A 20742-nucleotide genomic window follows, 5' to 3' on the forward strand; every position below is an offset into this window, starting at 1 on the left:
GTACCGCTGGAGCGGGACGGCCCGGCCTGTGCCGCGGGCCCCGCGGGCCCGGCGCTACCGCGGCTTCCCGCCCAGGCGGGCGCGGGGCTGCGGTAACCGGTCGCTCCAGAGGTGCAACGGGAACTCGCCCTCCTGAGGGGAGGCGCGAGCAGCCTTGTGAGACGAGGCGGGCGGACCGGCTGCTGCCTCCTGAGGCGCGGCGGGGCGGGCCGTGGCCGTCGCTCCTTCCTCCCCCGTTGCCGTGACCACCGGGAGGCGTCTGTCGGGCCCCGGGAGTTGCCGCCATGAGCCTGGACGATGTGCGGTTGCAGTGGCTGCGGGACCGGGTGCTCACCGTCCTGGAGCTGAGCGATCCGGCGCCTTTCGAGGAGCTGCTGAACCGAGCTGGCGGCCAGGAGGCAGGGGCTGTGCTGCGCTTTTTCGACCGTGGCTCTGAGGCCGGGGACAACGGCAGCGCGGCAGGCGCGGCGCTGCTGCTGCTGCGGGCCCAGCGATGTGGCGAGGAGGCAGCGGGTGAGACCCCCCCGCCGCCCCAGCCTGCTGAGCCCTCCCCGGGCACTGCCTGACCCGAGCCCCCTCACTCTCCCCTCACCAGCTCCCCATTTCCCCCTCCCTCAGCCCTCCGTTTGCCCCATCAGCAGAGTCCCAGCCCCATTACCCCGTCCTTATCCCTTTCCCTGCTGCTTCACCCCTTGGGCAGTGTCTGGTCCACATGTTCCCCTTCTATCCCACCCATTTCCAGACCTTTCTCCTCTCTGGTTGTGCTTTGGTGGGATTTGCACCATCCCCCCTGCAGAGTGGTTGTATCACGCTTTCCTCCCATTTTGTGTGTGTGCAGATACAGGGGACACAGATGAGTTTGCAGATGAGCTGCAGGAGGAAGGCCCAGGTAACCCGTTCCCGAGCAGTTGGCTGAAACAGCCCCCTCTGTGCCATTGGAAGGAAGTAGGTGGTTTGGGTAGCTGAAGTGTAGTTGTTGCAGGCCATACTGCCATGAAGGCTAAATGCAACTAGCTAATGTGGCGCTCTGAAGCAGATCCAGCAGTATCTGTAACAACAACAGTTCTTCTCCCAGGAAAGCATATCTGATTTTGTGCATGTTCTGGGCAGTGTGGCTAATGTTTTCTCAAGAACTTCTGCCTCAGGGCTCTCCTTTTAAAGAAAGCTATCCTAGTCTGGCCTTTTCATCTTTTTCAAAGAAACTGAAAGAGAGAGACTGACTGGCGTGAACAAATTCAATGCACAAATGCATATCTTCCATCCAGTCTGTCTGTGACATCTTTTAGTGGCTTTGTTATTTCAGATTTTGAGAGATTAATTTTATTAAAATAAACAGAATGAATGAATATGTTCCCTTTAGTAGGAATGAATTAATTCCCTGTGACTTAGGAGTTATAAGCTCTCCTTCATTCTGACCTAGTTTATTGAGGATAATAGTGGTGATTCTGTAGAGTTAAGCTTGGTCCAGTACTTTAACCACAGTATTGCAGAGAAGCCTTTCACAAAAAACTGGAAAAAAACCCAAAGGAAAATGCATAGAGAGGGTATCAGAAGAGAGCAATGATCTTTGGTGGCTCAGAGATTCAATTCTCTCTGCTGTCAGTATCTGTGTAACTCCCACAAGCTTCTGAAACAGTTTTTTTGCAGAAGCAAGAAGTCATGCTCTGGTATTTTACAGGCATAAAAGAATTTTGTTCTGACTGTGCAAAAAAGATAGGACCATGAAGTTAAGTGCTGAATCCTGGTGTGGGTGTAAGTAGACTAAAGGAATGATAGAACTCAACTTCCCACTCTGCACCTCTGAACGGAGGCTGCTGCAATGCTGCAGGTTAATGCTCAAAAGCAGAAGTACAGGAGAATTATTACTTGATAGTAATATCGGCGCATACAAGGATCTAGTTGGGGGTGCGCCTATGCCTTTTCCGGTTCTTTTAAGTGTCTGGAAGCCTGTGCTGAAAGGGGAAGAAGACATGACGCACCTTCTGGGAGACAGTATTAAAATGAAGTTTGAAATTCTTGACTGACCCTGGAATTCATGCAGTTGTTCCTGTGTTACAGTGGGGCATAACATAACTATAAACATTTTCCATATCATAGATTTGTTACAACAAAACCCTTAATTAATTGCATTTTCTTTAACAAAGTAGTTTCATCTTGAAATGTGTTAATCTACTTACTTTGTTGTAAAAGATCAAGTGTGTTGGAAAATGCTGATAAGGATATTCTAAATAAAGATCAATCACCTGTGGAATGCAGTATACTCACTTGTTTATTTAGATGCAGTTCTTCAGCAATAGTGCTGCCCTACAGGAAAATGTATGATTAACACCAAGTTTGGATGGCAAGTTGTTAAAAGGTGATGCTGAAGATGGAAGAAAATGCTCAGTTGTGTAGTTTAATAAGAAAATTGGAAGGGTCTGTCTTATATGCATGGAATACCTGTTCTTTAATTGTGTTCTTTTGTGATGTTCTTTCTTAGGGATGGCTCAGAAAAGCAAGACATCCCCTCTGCAATCTGCAGAAGATGGAAGTGTGTCAGGTCACGTATCGAGTCTCCCTGGTGGGTCTGAAATGAGTAAACTGGAGCAAAGATTTACAATAGACAGTACGGAACACACACCGCAGGTAAGTCTCTTGTATTTCACTCTGTTCTTTTGTGGATATGAGCATGGTTTCTGATACAAATATTTCACTAAAACTGGTAGGCAAGTTAAGGAGGTACAGTGCAGAGCAAGTCCTTGGTGCAGAACAGAACATTTTACAAGAACAGGCATTTCCATTCAAAACCAATGGCCTGCGGTGTCTGCCATAGCCTCTGACATTGACTGATAAGACATTGCAAAGGTGATTTACTGGGCACAATGCTGACTTTTGGTGAGAAAATGCAGCAGTGGGTTACTTGAGTACCGCATTAGCTGTTCCCAGAGTTACTTATTAAAAAAAAGTTGCAGTTAATTGCTAAATAAAGACACCATAAGAAGAGCATGGAAGAAACAGTGAACAAAGCCTTTTGTACCTCAGATCTTTTACATAACTAGGTGGTCAGGATGGAGTCTGGGGTTTCAAATTAACCTTGGTTTATGACTGAGATGCAGGTGGAAGGAGAGGAGGTGCTTGCATATTCTCAGAAAGGGGTGGGCATTTAAGTGCCTTCTGATTTCTGCTGTTTCTGACACTAATACTTTCAGTCCTGTTGGTCTGGAAATCAACATTGTTTCCAAAGCTGATGATCTTTACAGTTAGCTGAGTGTTTTTTTAACATTTCATTTATGTTAGTGGTTTACTTGGACAGCAACGTGAAGGTAATGGAGTTAAACCTATGATTCTGTCCTGTTGCTCACAGTAGACAAAGATTTTCTTACTGTTAAGAAATGTGGCAGCAAACTTCCTTTATATTTTGTTTCAGCTACAAGAATGGAAAGTTGACAAAGTGTGCTTCTGCACAGCTGTTGATGAAATTCCTGAGGAATTGGTGTCAGATTCTACTGTATATTTTCTGAGAGACACCAAAGGTATGTGGCCTGAATAACTGCAGGCTCAATATTTTAAGTCTTTGCATTAAACAGTTCTTCACATTGAGAAAAGGTGATAATGACTGGGATTCAGGAGAGTGCATATCCACCTTAATTAATGGGGTAGGTTAGGAATACTCTCAGAGTAGAATCAGGAATGCTTTTCATATGAAATTTATGGAAAGTTACATATCTTCTGTGTTTTACCAAAAAAGATGAAGCTTTCATGCTGCACTTGGAGGAAATAAGATTAGTTACTACAAGTTCTACAACTATGTAAAGTGTTTTGAGGATGAGGAGCTGTATGTGAAAGTTAGACCATAATGTAGTGATAAGCACAACCAGAGTATCAGACTTCCTCACCTCACTCAAATTCTGATACACACCAGCAGCAGCTTTTATTCTGATAGTTCTTACTTTTATCATAAAACCAATGACAATAGTTATTCCAGCAGCTGGAGTAGCTCTGGTTCTGGCTGCAATCAGACCTCAGTGTCTAGCTCTGGCCCCATGGGAAACAGCTTCTGCACTAAAGCAAACAGGTATTTTTTGCCACACCTATATCCAGGAACTATCAACAGTATGTTAACTCTAATTTAGTTAAATAAACATTTATGTGGGCTCTCCAAGCAGCAGCATGCGTGGTTTGAAGCTACAAAGTATTTTGTATGAGCCTATTAGTTTCAGTTTTTCTAGAAACAGGACATTTGAGAAAAAAAAAGAAAATTATTATAATATATTTTGTCATTTTATGGCAGTTCTGTGCAAGATTTTCCTGGTCTATCTGTAGAACAGGAGTTCAAATCAAGGCCACTATGTTTTTTGAACAGAAAACCATTTCCTAACTATAAGGCTGGATCGTAAAGACTTAAGAGTCAGATGGTGACACAATTATTTTTCTGCCCTTTCTGAGAAAGCATGCACACTATTAAAACCAGCACTAGTTTTGAAAGTGATTTGCATCAAACCTAGTTTATTACAAACACTGTTTGTTTTATGGAGTTTTAACTTATTATGGAAAGGACTTTATGCTTTATGCTTTCTGTATCAAATAATTAAATTTATACTAATTGCTTGTATACTGTTTAGAAGGAGTTACTGAACCTAATGACCTGACTGAAGCTAAGGAGTCTCTTCCTAAAGTGATAAAGTTTGGTGTACTTACTGATGATACTCTTTTGATGCTAAAGAATGCCATCTCACAGGTAAATGTGTTACAGCTTTTATGTATGGAGTCTTGAGTGTTTCTATAAGTGATTTGCCTGTTTAGTATTCTGCTGATCATATGGACTGTGCATAAGAAGTGTTAATATTTAATGAGTGACCTTCATATGCCAAAATGATGTTTTTGTGAATTGTTATTTGATATTTTGTTTCCCAGTTTTTTGTAAAGGTGTGGAGATGGGCATTAATTTATTGCCTGGCCTTATATGAGAAACATTTAAGAGTGTGACACCAGACACCTTTATTTTTGGGCTCTCAGATGTTTGTAAAATCATGCTGGAGCTATTCCCCTGTAGAACTTGAGACAGAGAGAGCGATGCTAAAGAGGTGAAATGGGAGGAGATGCACTTAAATTAAATTTTAGAACAACATGCCCAATGCTTAAGTGAATTGCTAGTAAGCTGACTTTTACTGATTTCTTTTTTAATATGAACCATATAATCTACGGTACCTGTTTGAATTATAGGCATTTTCACCAGCTGTCTCCTATAGTCAGCAGCAGACGGAGGAAACTTCCTTTAATTCAGATGATGATAACACAGATTCTGGAAACAGGAATTTACCCAAGACTGACTTTGCAGGAAAGAAAGAACAGCTTGTGGAATACTGTAATATTCAGATGAGGAATGAGATACAAATGAACAGGCAAAAATTCTCAAGTGTTACTCAGCAGACTGTAGGACAAACTGAAGGCAAGTGTTCTGCCTATGCTGGCACTGTGGTGTTTAGTACATGACAGTAGAAAGAGGTTCATCTGGGAATGGCTTTATATAGGATAACAAATACATACAGTTTCTGGGGAAGCTCCAGGCCTGATTGAAGTTTCTCTTTGCTGATAACAGTAGTATTTTTACTGCCCTGAAACATAGCAGGCAGTATGGAGAAATGGATTGAAATCGATGATAGTCTTTCAAACATCCTGGAGTAAGAAGAGGAGAGAGGGTAAACGTGCCTCGTTGCTTGCCAGTGTGCAGGAGACTGAGGCCACAGCAGGATATAGAAAGTGGCAGACTGCATGAGACTTTGAAGTGTTTCTCAGCATCCCTTCTCTGACAGGGGATACTGTCATGCCATTAAGGAGAGCATGGTGGCCTACAGTAGGGCCTGATAGTCTTCTTCAGCAAAACCCTAATCCTAATAATTCTTAATCAGTAGAGATTGGGTTAAGGCATAAAACCTGAGAACTTTTCACTTATTTGTAGGAATGTGTCTTTCTTGGCACTGTGTTAGCTGTCAAGCAACGGGATGTATTCTGCCGTATTCTCAAATAGGCAGAGCAGGTGGTATGTTACTTGTCCTTAAGTACCTAAGAAGATGGAAGGCACAAGCCATTTCAGTGATGTTACTTCACCAATGCTGATGGAACAAGACAATTAATTCTATGTGCTTTTTCTTTTAATAGGAGATATTAAACTGGAGGTGCCAGCTATAAATCTAGAAGGAGAAGTGACTGTTCTTGCCACAGTTCCAGAAGTGGTTGAACCTCTGGAACGTTGTGCAGTGACCTGGCAGAAATTAATATCCACAGCTCTAGAGGAACAACTGAAAAAGGTTCCACAGGTAATGTTTTCTATAATACCAAGCTGCTTTTATTTCTGGAGACATTATTTTCCCACAGGAATCTCTTTGAATGGTTTGTGCTCATTTTTAATCCATCTTCATGTTTGATTGTTGGAAAGTCATTTACTAATTGATGTAAAGTAGAACAAAAGTAGTGAGGAACTGTGTGACTCTGGGAAATAGAATATAAATAGAATATAAGTAACTTACTGCAGATCCTACCCGCACAGGATGACTGGAAAACTAAGGCACTTCTGTTATCTGCACTTTTCTAAAGAGCTATGAAATATTAAAAGCTGCAGTGATTATTTTTTTTTAAATAGACGACTATTTTTGCTTGAAGAAAGTAATCTCTCTCAAACAAAAATTCAATTGTAAGGTTCTGATTCTGCAAACACTTACACATATGACTAATACCATTAAATATACTGAGGGATTTCATGTCTACAAAGTTATTTGTGCATAAGCATTTGCCAGCACGAACTCCCCAGCTCCAGCTCAGGGATATACTCCCCATGAGCGGTTCCCTTCAGTGCGTGTAAAACTCCCTTGGTTTCAAGGGTCTTCTTCTGTCTGGCAGTTTTGCATGGTTGAACTATATCAGGTTTTTCTCAGCATACAGCGTATTGAAAAGAAGGAACAAATATAGTCCTGTTTATAGGTTTTAACTCTTGCATAATGGTAATTTAGAATTTTTATTTTATTCCACATTACTTGTAGGGTAATGGTCCGCTTGCAGAAATTGACCTCTGGTGTGAAAGGAATGATACTTTAAGTGCTCTTACTGAACAGACAAAGCTTCCAGAAGTGCAAAAAGTCTTGCAAATATTGCAGGAAGCTGAATCTGGGCATATTCAAGATTTGCAGATGGTCTTAAGTGACCTCAGAAAACATCATGTGGAAGCTCTAGATAATGTTAAATATCTTTCAACTCTTGAACGCCATTTGAAGGTATGTATCCTTAAGAAAACTTCGTGAAGTTTTGACTGTAGTTCCCTGAGTCTGGTTTCTCTGTTGATACAATCACCTCTTGGGTTTCTTTTTTCACTTGTTAGCACCCATAAAGATATATTCTAGCCTTTTTATATTTAATAAAAAAAAAGGCTTGCTTATTTTGTTTGAGATACAGTTCTAATGTTTGAAAGCAGAAGCCCAGAGCTGTGAACAGTTTGGTTTGTAAATCACAGCCTTGGGAGCATTTGACAGCATAGCTGAACTGGGCAAAATAAAGATTTCTGTGCTCCATTTTTGAGGTAACTTCTATCACTGATTACAGTGGATATCTCAATTTTTAAGTTTTATTGAAGGTCATCCAAACATCCAAATGAAGAGTTGAGCCAAAACTAGTCTTGAGACATCTTTTACTGAGAAGAGAATATGAATGAGAAAAGACCTAAAAGGCATTTGGAGCAACAGATGCAGATTTGCACTTCCTTAACCATGTGTGTTACTTGGGCACCAGGGTGTTTCCTTCACTGAGTTATTTAATTAATAATGTCGCAGACTTTCTTAACTTCAGGAATCTATAGAATAAATATAGGTTTATTTAATATGAATTTGTGTATTTTTCTGACATCTTATTCACAATATTTATAATACATTTAATAGAATTTAACATATGGCACTGGGTTTAATGTTGTCTTGAATACAATTCCTTCGCTGATGAATACCCTGAGATTGATATGGATTCTATCACGGCATTACAACAAGGATGAACGGATGGTACCCCTCATGGAACGAATTGCATGGGAAATTTCAGCAAGAGTGTACAAAGTTGTGGATTTACGTGCACTGTTTAAGTAAGTACTGGATTTCTGTACTAGGAACTAGGCCGTATTTATTAAAAGCTTTGCTTGTTTTACATGAAGTGCAGTAGATAACACTTTCATCAAACAGGTTTCAGCATTTTTCACTATTGGAAGGTGTATTAGGTCAAATAAGTCTATTTTGTAATTTCCATAAATTACTGAATCAGCCCTGAGGAAATGGGTGCTTGTCCTTTTTTTTTCTTGAAAGGTTATAAATCAATAAAACCAACAGAATTACAGTGGTAAAGAAGTGACATAAATACCATCAAAATCAGTCCTGAAATAGTATCTCCTTTCAAAATTAGTCACATTGAAAATTAAGACCTCACAGCTGTAAGTTTTTCCTAGATCTTTTATAATTAACGCTAAACCAGGGTATATTAATCCAGTTGAGATATAATTTTCTATCTATAGTCTTTCTGTTTAGTGTCTTAACTGTTTTGATTTGATTTCTAGAGAAGATAGAGCTGCTGCAAAAAAGAAAATAGCAGAAGCCAAAAGCACTCTTGAACAATGGAAGAAATGTTATTTTGCTGTTTGCGCCCAAATTGAAGCTTCAGGAAGAGAGCAACACTGGGAATTTGACCAGAAACGTTTATTTGAAAAAACAGATTATATGACTTCAGTCTGCCAAGATCTGTATGATATTTTGCAGGTAGTAATATAGACAATAAATAAAAGGATCGTGTGAACAGCATCTTATTCTGTAGAGGAAAATCTTTTGTATTGAAGTTGTGGAAATGTTTACAGCCTTTAGTTTTGTGATTGGTTTTGTGTTTAAGACCTGAGCAATGTCCTTGATTCCAGCAAAGCTGCACTTATTGCTTGAGATGAGATAACTCTTCTCAAGGTACTGGTTGAAGAAAGGTATTACTGTGTATGTTGCTGTTATGAACATACGGACTTGTAACAACTGTTTCACAGTTGTGCAGTTTTCATGGGTTACTAGCTTAATGACATAATTTTAGGTAAAATAACAATTTAAGTATACTATAATATAAAATGTGACCATATATGAATCTGTACATCAATTGCAGGATAATGTGTGAATGGAGAGATGCTATATTTAGGCTAATTTAAATCAGGGTAACTAGCAGTATTAGTGGTCCATCAGTGGTCAGATGCTATAGACTGTGTGTGTAAAAAGTGTATGTGAAAAGTGGAATAAAAAGAAATAATAACAGTGTTACCTGTTTTAACAACTGAAGCGTTGGGCTTGTAAAATGATTTGTGTTTTTTTTTTCCATGAAGCTACTTAGTGTCTTGTATAGCAATATACAAAATGTAAATCACAGCAGGAATTGATGATTCTCTGAGCTTTGTTTTTATATTTATAGGAAATAATATCAGAAAGATGTGTTAAATGGCAGAAAAAACCCCATTAAAAATTAAGCTTTCTGATATGTTCTTCTGAACAGGTCATTGAAGAGTTTTGCAATATATTTGGTCCTGAACTAAAAGCTGTCACAGGGCATCTAAAGCGCATTGAGGATCTACTGAGACGAGTAAAGGGACTAACTAGTCCTATGGAAGAACTGACCTTTGACCCTTTTAGCATCCAAAGTGCACATGACTGGAAATTAATTATGGAAGAATTTAGAGAAGAAGTTTCAGTAAGTACCATATACTGTAATTCTCTGCATCCGTTACTTCCTATATACAGATTCCTTCTAGAATATCAAGATTTTCATTTAAAGAAAATGTAAGTTTGCAAAAGAAAAGAATAAATGAATAAATACATAAATGAAGATGTGAGGAATGTGACAAGTTTTTCAAGTCAGTATTCTGTTTCCAAGTTGGTTTTGTTTATAGTTTCACTATGTCTTGAAAGTGGTGAAGCACACTTTTTGTTCATTGGCAGAATCGCTACAGCATGAACAGAGGCTGCATATGACCTCCCTGTACTATTGTGCTGACATGTCTCAGTCATGTCCTACAAAGAAGTAAAACTTCCTTTTCTGGATCCATTCGGTTCTTCATCCCTCAGCTAAGAATAGCCACAAAGTACAAATTTTTACAGTGTTTTTTGTGATTTATGTAGCTGTCCAGAAGATGCATTAATTAACATTAATTTCCTGCAGTTTATTGGAAAACCATCAGTTTGTTAGTCATTTGTAAGACTAAAAATATCCTTGATCACTGTTATAAAAAAGCATTTTAATTTTGCCTTCCTTTCTTCGTTTTGTAAGATGAATCTCTGAAGTGATAGGATTTCATGGCCTTCTTCCTTTAGGTTATTGAAGAAGAGACCAAAAACTTCATTGATGAGTCTTTCAAGACTCTTCGGTCAGCAGAAGCTGCATTCAACATGCTGTTAAACTTCAAAAATATCTGCACTCGTAAAACCATTCATAAGCAGTTGATGATGAAGTTCAATGATGTTTTGGACCAATACTGTAAAGAGGTATTTAATGATTTCTTATGTAGCACATGAAGCTCTTCACCTTGCAAAAATCATAAATCTGTGTATATGTCTAAACACCTGTATAGTGTCATGTACTATCTGAAAGAGTGAGAAGTTTTACAGAATTAGCACAATAATTGCTCTTACTTTTTTTTGAGCCAGTTGAAGAAATATTATGGGTAATTTGCTGAAATGGATGTGCATATCTGTATATGTGCAGCACTGTAGGGGAACCAAAAGGTGTTTGCAAGTACTCTGAAGGCAACAAGGCTTATGGCTATTCTTTACCTTGTGAACAGCAGTTCAACAGTGGTCCTACCTGAGAAAATACATCTTTTGTACCCTACAGCTTTCTTGTGATGGACAACAAGTTTGTGGTATGACCAGAAGGTGTCAGAGAGAAACTGTGAAGGCAGAAATAATTTCTGCCATGTAGAAGCCTGTATGTTGGAAAGCTTTTTACATCATAGTATTTTTCTTGGTATTTCAAAGAACACTGAGTTTAACAATAAAATGTAATCTTACAGAAAACACTACCACAGTAGCAGTGCCACAAGATACAGAAAAGACATTCTCTGTAATGTGGTAATACAAGCAAGAGATGCATGGGAAAAAAAAAAAGAATAATTGTTTTTGTCCTGCTGGTGGAATTAGTTTCAGAGCTTGTGCTGTGTGCCAGGTTTGATACTAATCATGGTCAAGCACATGGAGAAATGATTCTTTGCAATATTTTATTTTCTTCTAGGTTGAAAGCATTAAGCAAATCTTTCTTCTGAACCTCAAGGATCCGCCTTTGTATAAGAATTATCCTCCAATGGCTGGAGCAATATACTGGTCCCGATTCCTTTTCCATCGGATCAAACGCCCTATAATTCGATTTCAAGAAGTGGAGGAGTTGCTTGCTAGTGAACATGGAAATGAAGTATGTTGGTTCTTTTGATATTTAATAAAGGAAGGAATACTTTCTTCATACCCTTCTTCTACAGGTGTAAAAGTGCTCTTATGTAGGTGAAGTTCCAAGAATGTCTTTGCACACAGCAAGCCATTAGACATGAAAAGCTGATTTGGACCTTCCTGCTGTTTCCCAGAGAGACAGTGATAGAGTCAATGACAGAATTCAGGAGCCTAAATTCTTCACTGCCTGCATTAATTACAAGACATCACTTGTCCTCTTATCTAACAAAAAATAGAAACCATATTGAGAACAGGTTAGTTGAACATTTCTCATGGTCTTTGAAATGAGTTATACAGAGTTTTCTTTTCTAGGTAAAACAAATATATCTTCAAGTGGCCAAGAGGATGAAAGAATATGAAGATGAAAAATACAATCAGTGGAGACATGAGACAGAACAGATACTCCCACTGTTACTGAAAAATACTCTTCTGACTGTCATCACTAGTGGATCTGCATCCCATGTTAATACAGAGACACTTGAGCAGGTGAGATACAGGAAGACAGTATACCAGATTTCTCTGTGGGGAAGAACTGAAACATGTGATGGTCAGTGAGATTTTTCTAAGAATGATATTTTAAGCACAGTTTTTGAAAGGAAGATTTCAAAAGTTCTGAGCTCAGAATTGTTTGTGTTCCTTTATAAGATATAGTTGCTGAATGACCTGGAAAATGGATGAATGGGTTTTTTCTATGTGTTCTTCTGTGCCGTAATTCCTTTTAATTTTTGGATTTTGGTGCAACATCTTTGGGACATTACAACAAAACTTGGGACTGAAGTTAGGTGGAGGTGGGTTCCCAGCAGAGATCATGCAGACTCCTGTTCTAACTAAACTTTTGTCTGACTATGAACTTCCACTGGGATTTCTGTTGTGACTGATTGCAGCAGTATGTGAACAGAGGTGATTTCACTTGTTTCTTGTAATCAGCTTTCACTGAAGAGGTAGTTGTGTGTAATTTCTGAAATTAGAATGCTGAGGCTGCCTCAGTCTCTGGAAGTCAGCCATTCTGACTTTTACTGCCTTATCAAATGTCTCCAGGAGCTGACCTTTTCCTTGCATTGTAACAGTATGGTGTTCCTCTCCTTTCTGCTGCTCTTTCTTGTGTTGTAGAGCTCTGTAACAGAGGAGCCTGTCACTGCAAAGAAGAGTGTCCGCTTCATAGTGAATTTTTCTCCCATGCTTCAAGAGGTTATACTTGAAACAAAGTACATGGAACTACTAGGGTTTCCAGTCCCAGAAACAGCAAGATATGTGGCGTTACAGGAAGACAGATATCTTGGGTAAGGCTGTAACAGCGTATCTGCACACATACAGACTTACGGCAGTGTTTCAAGTGATTTCATTCCAAACTAGAATGGGCACTGAGTCATAAAATTCTGGAAATCTGAGAGGTCTTAGTGACATTTTTAAGGGTAAGATTACTAATGGCCATGTTGCACTAATAAGCTTTTCTCTGGCACCGTCTGCATCCTTTACCCTGTAGGACAACGTTATACAAATTAACATCTTATCAAAATCTGAGAGAAAACAAGGACAGTAATTTGTTTGCAATGAATTGTTAATGCCATTTAGATTTCAGCTCACATTTAAACTCACTGCTGCTTTCTTTTCATACAGCCTTGGATAAGTCACTTTTGCCCACATTATCACAGGCTTTTAGCACATGGGTATGGCAGTAGGAGCCCTAACTGGATTTTAAAGTTCACATGTTGAGTTCACTTATGCGCTTCAAACTGAGGCTGTCTTAAAAACCGAGTTGGGGCAGGAGAGGTTTTTCTAGTTACTATTTGACCTATATGAAATTTTTCTTTTGTTTTCAATAGGAAATTAATTGCATTTATAATCAATATATATTCAGTGGTTATCTTTGCAAATTGTGCTTTATATGGAAGTCTGAATGGAATGATGGAAGCGATCTTCTCTTTGATCTGAGTTCAGCGCTGTATTTCCAAAAAATCATTATTTTTATGTTTTGTTGTTTTGTTTCTTACACTCCTTAGGTATAAAAATAGATTGAAAAACATGCTGGATGGCTATCACAAATTAATGGAAACACTGAATGAAGCAGAAACCAAACTTCTTGATGACCATATTCAAGAACTCTGGAGTGTATTCAGATCAGGGCACAGAAGACTCAACTGGAACTCCTTAAGTAATAGAGATAGTATTTTAAAATGCCTCACATACTGATTCTCAGTTAAAAAATCTCTTTAATTCTGCAATCTGTTTTTTATGTCATATGACAGCAATGTATCCCTAAATGATACATCCTATTGCCATGGGTCAGGGTCAGAATAGTAGGTTAAAGTCTGATTCAGGAAGGTATTTCTTTAGTTTTTATTGGATTTTTAACACTGAGTGGAAATGGATAGAGATGCTTAGATAAGAGCTGTAAGGAGCTAGATGAAGGGTTAGGTGAGAAATCATTTAATCCATCTTTCTGCAGAATGTCAGTTCATTCTCAGAGATAAAACACATCTGGATGAGGCAATTTTGATGCATTGGTGAAATATTTGTTAAAAGAAAAATACCCAAATGGTTGTGATTTATTTCAAGGTATTGGTGACTTTATTGTCCGATGCACACAATCCATCAGGAAGTTTGAAACACTTGTCCATCGGATTCATAATATTTCTGAAGACATAAGCAACATACTTCTGTTCATAGAATCAACAAATCTCTTTAAGTTTCCACTTTCAAAAAATGGTGATGAAGTTCCTGGTAAGCCTTCATATTTTCATTTCCAAGCTCTGTGATGCTGTATTTTGATCTGCCTGCTACTTTGCGTTTTTAGTTGCTATGGTCAACCTTTTAATTGTTACCAAAACTAGTTACAGCAGTATTTAAAGGTGTAAGAGAGGAAGCACAATCAGAGCTTCAGTACCCTAAAGCTGACAGTTAGTGTCAATGAGAGAAACATAAAGATGAGCATGCAAGTAGGTGTTTGACTTGTGTCTACCTTGCTTTTGATTGCTTTCCCCCTAGCTTTCCTTAGATTTCCTTATCTTTCTTGTATGCAGTAGCGTAGCCTTAGAGCTGCAATTTGTATGGAGTGTCAGCTCCCTTCTGCACTATCTGAACGGGTTTTCTTAGATGGAAATTGTGGTGAGGTGATTGTCTCCCAGGTCTCCTTGGCACTTGAGTGGGTGGGTAGTGGATTCTTTCAGTGCTTTGTAAGTCTTAAAAAGGTTACTTTCACATCTAATGGTTGCTATTAAATAATTAAATCCATACAAAATCAGAGGGCTGAAATATTAATAAATTGTTAATCAGTGGAGATATTTTTTGTCAAGATCAAGTTAATGTTCACAAATATAGCCCAGCTAATTGTTCTGGTACGGAAGTCTGCTAGGTCTTTTTCAGTTAATAATTTTTTGTGTCTTTTGCAGAAGCAAAAATTTTTTTTGAGTATGTTAAGTGTGAAAGAGCAAAAGATGTGGCACACATGGTTAGAAAGTATTCTGCAATTCCACAACTGCTAATAAAAGTGGAAGGACGAGTTGCCAGTACGAACAGTGGCAAATCTCCAAAATTAACTTCCTATTATGCATATTGGGAACAAAGGATTTATCAGGTGTTGACACAGTTAATTGTAAAGTAAGTCAATTGTTTGCTTAATGGATTTTCAGTCTTTCATCTTCAGGTTTTTCTGGGTCTGTCGATCAGTATGTGTACTGGTACTCTGTTTGAACACTTTGATGATTTGCAGTTTGAGACAGATTTGTATTTGTAATGTTTTTTTCCTGTGAAGAATGGAGAAGTGATAACAAGGTACAGGAGAAACCCAAATTCTGAGAAAATGGATATTGTCATGAGAAGAGAGAATTAAGATAGGTTTTCTGCAATGTATAGTTGCATATCCTTGGTTTATTTTTAAAATCATGGTTTTGTTTTCTAAAGAATACAATTTTGAGTTGGTGTCTGGGTGCCAGATGCATCCTTGTAATGCAGGAGTCATCAGTTCAAGAACAAATTTTTGTTGGTTTTTACTTTACCTGTTCTGCAGCAGCTGAGGCCAAGGAGATTCCTGTAGCAAGATATTATAAAGGCTTATATTATAAGCAAGACAATATTACAATGGTGCATTACAGGTTTATAAAAGCTCAGCCATCTCTTCTTCCCGTGATCCATGTTTTTGTAATCTGGTCCATGCTCAGCTGACTTCATTGTGCTTTCTTGGCTGGACTCTTGCAATGGAGTTGACGGTAGCCCCAGGGTCCTTTTGCACCAGGGTATTCCTTCCCCATTTATTCCTTCCAATAGCTGCTTTTAACTAGTCAAACTTTTGCATTAAATCAGTATTAGTGGGACAGTTTTGCTCCAATACACATCAGTGTTTCCAGCTGAAATCCATGGTAACTGACTTCAGGCAGATCTGCTTACATATCTAAGCAATACTTGGTGATTACAGTCTCTGTTAAGCATTTCCACGGGGGGAAGCACCTGATTTTTACAATCTTTGACATATTTTTTTTTCTCTTGCCAGGAATTTGCAGGCTTTTAATGCGGCTGTTCTTGCAAAAGTGCCACTGTTCCAAACAGAAGCTATTTTATCTTTTCATGAGATAATCTTGCAACCTAATGCCAATGAGATTGATGAAATGACTGTTCAATGTGTCCGAGACTGTGTGGAGGTCACTGAGGTGATTTTTTGTAAGATTTACTTGTTGCCAGAGTTTGCTTGTGATTATAATGAATTAATCTTGCTTTATGTTTAAGCAAGCATAACTGTCAAAGGGAAGATTCATATTGCTTTATCTTGAAATCCAAATACCCAGTACATTTTTCTAATTTTACAGACTGTCCTAATTTTAAAAACTGATGACAAAGGAAAAAAATATAATGTAAAGCTTCATGCAGTTTTTACTGTGGCAAAACTATTTGTTACTTTTCAGCAGTTTAGCAGTGTAAGGACATGAATTGGTTCTATAAATCAGCATACATCAGAAGGAAATACTTTTCAGATTGCTTTGTAGATGTTGCTTTCTGATGTATGAATAAGCTGGTGGAATAAGGATTGGGAGTAGCTTTCTCTATATTATGGCTCTTCTCAAAATGGGGAAAAAGCCAGTTGAGAAAATGTTGGGAGAAGGGCATCTAAGAAACATCTAGGACAGTGGGTTTACAGCAGATGAAATATCTAGCTTGCTGGCAAAGGTGTAGCAATATTTGCCTGCATGAATAAGTTCATGTTCAACTGCTTTCCAGAAAAGAACCCAAACATTGTGGCAGTGTTCCTGTCCTGTCCTGATGGAGAAATGATTCCAGGCATCACTGGAAATGAATTGATTTAGTTTGTGTGCTTCCTGTGTTTAGATTTGTTGTTGTTCTGCTCCACTGCTTCACCCAGCCTGTTTGATCTAATACCTGTTTGTCTGTGTCATGCTATATTGTTGCTCAGCTGAGATTTTAAAAGCAGATTGAGTAACACATGGAAAGGTTTTGTTAGGATGAAACTAACTCTTCTCTCAAGTTTATGGGAAAAGGTAATCACTTTTTTTGCTGTTGAAAACCAATTGGTTTTATAAATCATTCACACCACTTCCTACATAGTCTCCTAAATAATGGTGAATTTCTTCACTGACAGAGTTGTCAAGCACTGGAACAGGCTGCCCAGGGAAGTGGTTGAAATCACCATCCCTGGAGGTATTTAAAAGACATATAGATGTGGCACTTAAGGAAGTGGTTTAGTGGTAGATTTGGCAGTGTTAGGTTTACAGTTAGACTTGATGTTCTCAAAGGTCTTTTCCAACCTAAATGATTCTATGATTCTATGAATGATTTGACTAAAATGACTCTTTGCAAAGTAACTGTTTTTAACCCTTGTCTTGAAAACTCTAGCATTTTGTACGATGGATGCATGGTACATGTATTGAATGCCCTCCTCAGTGTGTCAAGGAAGATGAAGTTATCACTTTCAGCTTTTACAGTGATGTCTCCCAGAACCCTCTGATAATTGAACAGGCTGTTCTCATCACTCAGAATGTCCACAGACTCCTGGCTTCTCTCAGCAAGTATTTGAACCAATGGAAGAGGTACGACCTGCTGTGGAAATTAGACAAAGGCATAGCTTTGGAGAAGTTAGCTGCAGAAAAGCCTACCTGTGTCACCTTTGATGAAGAGTTGCAGTTTTATATGAAGGTAGCTCAAGAAGTGAATGAACAGCCCTTGATTAAAGATGAGCAGTGTATCAGGCTTCAGCTCACTCCGTTAGCCTACACAGTGCAGGAGAATGCTAGGGGCTGGGTGATTTCACTTGGAAAGTTGCTTAATGAGTCTGCAAGACAGGAGCTCTTTGGTCTTCAGGAGGAGATTCAGGTAGGTGTTTTCAGTTTGTTTTTGTTATCTTTATCACATAGACTGAAAACAAATCTGCATATTATTTGCTGGTGTTTTGTGTTTGACTCGTCATTATAATTCTGCCTAATTGCTTTGTCAGTGTTGCTTCTGGAAATTATTTTTACTTTTTATAGAGATTATCACAGAATCTTAAGAGGCCTCCTGACTCCCTGGAAGATCTCAAAATTGTCCTTGGCACAATTGCGGAGATCAAAGGAATGTCCTTTGAGGTGGAACTGAAATACTTGGACATCTGGGAGAGATACCAAACTCTTGCAATGTACAATATTCCAGTAGGTGTATGTCTCATAAAACATTTCAAATTTGAGCTAGATGCCCACATGCCCCACATGTGAATGAATAAATGTTTTCCTTTTAAGCATTTTACAGAATCACAGTATTGTTGAGATTAGAAGGGATGTCTGGAGATTGTCTAGTCCAAACCTCCTTCTCAAAACAGTATCTCCACTTTAAAAAGGACATATTGCATATGTTTAAATCTGATTCAGATCAATTCAATGCTGGTTTTGTGTTTTGTGAATTTATAGTATTCCTCACTTTCTTGTAACTATTTTTTGTGAGAGTTGTTATTTGTTTTGTTTTAGGTAGCTAAAGAAGAACAAGAGATGTCTGACAAGATTAGGGAAAAGTGGGAGACTCTCTTCTTCGAAGCATCAGAAGTTGATCACAACATTGGTGACATAAAAAGAACATTCACAAAGGTAATATTTGTAATTAATATTGAAAAAAATTAGAAATGGAAGGAAAACAGTTTAAACACTGTTCTCTTTAGGTCACACAGCAACAAATTGAGGACTACAGCAAAGAGGTAGAAGTTTTTGCCCATAAATTCATGACCGAAGGGCCTGGTGCTGTTGGGGAAAATCTTGATAAAGGTAAGTGGATTAATGTGTGTAAAATGGTGTCTTCAAAAAAATACTAGTCTTTGGACAATTCTTCAGATTTTATGTAAAACAAGAAAATTGTGTTTTCCTTATTAACATACAAACCAGGAATGTGAAACTTCTAGTACTGTAACTTATACAGTCTGTATGCAAATGCTGTCTTATTTATTTCCCATGATCACTGGGATGGTTTATCTAGAAAAATTCCTCTCCCAGGCTTGGAACTCCTGGCCATTTTTGAAAAAGAAGTGGAAAATCTGGAAAAAATTCATCAGGAACTGCGCAGTGTTGAGAAACTTTTTGACCTGCCAGTTACAGTGTACCCTGATTTAATGAAAGCACAGGATGATGTGAAAGGCCTAAAGCAGATCTATGACATTTATGAATTATTAAGTGTAAGTATTGAACAATGTATACACAGGTGCACAAATATTCATGCACGTACATACAGAAAAGGTGAGGAAGAGAAGAAGAGGTTGCACTGTCCTCTGATTATTGTCAGCTCTGTTCTAAGTCTTTGCATGAAGTAAGATGTCACTTGTAATTGACTGCCGCCATGAAATGATTTTAATGGTGTTAGTACAGGACTAACAATGTCCCCGTAGTTGACTGAACAGATACTCTTATCAGACAGGAACAGACCTCCCTCCATCCCTAATAATTATTGGGTGACATTTTACTGCACGAGTCTCCTGATGATTTCAGTGGGACTACTTTTGGATGTCTTATGTGTACAGGTAACAATGGGTATCTCAGGCTTTTATTGATCTTAAATATTTTTTAGTAAGTTTTATTTTTCCAGAATTAAAATGCCATGTAAAATATGCTTTTAAGGATGCTTTTCCTGTTCTCCATATTTCCTTTTGATTATTTCTTATACAACTGTCTGTGTTTGGCTATGAATCTGGCTTGGACATGAACATGTCTCTTCTCTGTTTGTAACGTGTTAATACAATTACATCTGCATTCTCACTGTAGTTTCTAGATTCTGCTGTAGTGGAAAGATTTTTTTGGGGCTCAGAACTAAAAGGAAATATGACTTTTTTCCTCCTGATGACCTTATTCCCAGGCAGCTAAAAAGGAGTGGTCTCAGACCCTCTGGATAAACCTCAATGTCCAGTTTCTTCAGGAAGGAATCGAAGGATTTCTTAAAGCCTTTCGAAAGCTGCCCAAACAAGTACACAGTATGCCAGTAGCCTTTCACTTGGAAACAAAAATGAAGGCATTTCGAGACTCCATTCCTTTGTTGCTTGATTTGAAAAATGAAGCTTTGAGAGAAAGGTTTGCTTTGATTTATTTAAATGAATTTTATATATATAGGAAGATTTTATTTGTTTTGTTAGAACTTTTAATTTCAGTTACTGGGGTCATGCCGTGTCCTGCTGCTTGAAACTTCACTTTCTGCTTAATTAACTTGTGTAATAGCATGCAAGGTGACTACAATGACTAGGATACTTTATGTATTCAAAATACTAGCTCCTGTTTAAAACAGTAGAGTGCTAAACACAGTTTCATTATTATATATTAAACTACAGTTGGTTTCACTTTTGCTGTATCATGGTGGTTGGTACAACTGTTGATGTGTCAATTTAAAACAGGCATTGGCAAGACCTTATGGAAAGAACAGGAACACGTTTTGAAATGACAAAAGAAACATTCACTTTGGAGAATATGTTCAATATGGAACTTCAAAGGCACTCAGATGTTATCAGTGAAATAGTCAGAACTGCTGTTAAGGAACTTAGCATTGAGAAGGTAAGGTAAAAAATCATAATAAAACTAAAAAGACATAGATGACAACAGTCCGTGTTTTATTTGATAATTTTATATTGGCATGATGGGAAGTTTGGCCATCTTTAGGGAGCTGCCATGATGTGACTAATGGCAACTAAGATCAATAGTTCTGTTAATAAGCTACCGCATGGCACAGAATCCTAGCTATTGTGGCATTGCCAGCAGTATATTGGATTTCTGTTATTAAAATAAGCAAGTTTGGCCTATGAAAAAGGATCCAAAGAAGGATCTATTCTGTTGCC

At 38.4% G+C, this 20742-nt stretch overlaps 2 protein-coding genes across 2 annotated transcripts in view; both read left to right on the forward strand.

Annotated features, from left to right (window-relative positions):
• The first annotated feature begins 40 nt into the window (after window positions 1-40).
• Window positions 41-6196, forward strand: LOC308055977 (uncharacterized protein). The gene is made up of 6 exons (XM_080370666.1): window positions 41-513; window positions 839-889; window positions 2480-2625; window positions 3407-3512; window positions 4602-4717; window positions 5203-6196. The coding sequence occupies exons 1-6, from the start codon at window positions 285-287 to the stop codon at window positions 5470-5472; spliced, it is 918 nt and encodes a 305-aa protein (XP_080226792.1). The 5' UTR covers window positions 41-284; the 3' UTR covers window positions 5473-6196.
• The window catches only part of LOC308064563 (dynein axonemal heavy chain 10-like), a gene marked incomplete at its 5' end in the record, with an annotated part of 51384 nt that continues 36755 nt past the window's right edge, over window positions 6114-20742 (forward strand). The window contains 20 exons of the mRNA XM_080389199.1: window positions 6114-6296; window positions 7017-7247; window positions 7905-8095; window positions 8561-8759; window positions 9523-9717; window positions 10338-10508; window positions 11254-11430; window positions 11775-11948; window positions 12573-12742; window positions 13463-13614; window positions 14019-14183; window positions 14852-15059; window positions 15949-16105; window positions 17304-17780; window positions 17936-18094; window positions 18407-18523; window positions 18595-18697; window positions 18923-19101; window positions 19776-19987; window positions 20305-20461. Of these exons, the coding sequence (XP_080245325.1) occupies window positions 6114-6296; window positions 7017-7247; window positions 7905-8095; window positions 8561-8759; window positions 9523-9717; window positions 10338-10508; window positions 11254-11430; window positions 11775-11948; window positions 12573-12742; window positions 13463-13614; window positions 14019-14183; window positions 14852-15059; window positions 15949-16105; window positions 17304-17780; window positions 17936-18094; window positions 18407-18523; window positions 18595-18697; window positions 18923-19101; window positions 19776-19987; window positions 20305-20461 (3777 nt within the window). The remainder of the gene's footprint in view (window positions 6297-7016; window positions 7248-7904; window positions 8096-8560; window positions 8760-9522; window positions 9718-10337; window positions 10509-11253; window positions 11431-11774; window positions 11949-12572; window positions 12743-13462; window positions 13615-14018; window positions 14184-14851; window positions 15060-15948; window positions 16106-17303; window positions 17781-17935; window positions 18095-18406; window positions 18524-18594; window positions 18698-18922; window positions 19102-19775; window positions 19988-20304; window positions 20462-20742) is intronic.

The sequence above is a fragment of the Falco punctatus genome, assembly GCF_963210335.1.
Source record: "Falco punctatus genome assembly, chromosome: 1".
Classification (NCBI taxonomy): domain Eukaryota; kingdom Metazoa; phylum Chordata; class Aves; order Falconiformes; family Falconidae; genus Falco; species Falco punctatus.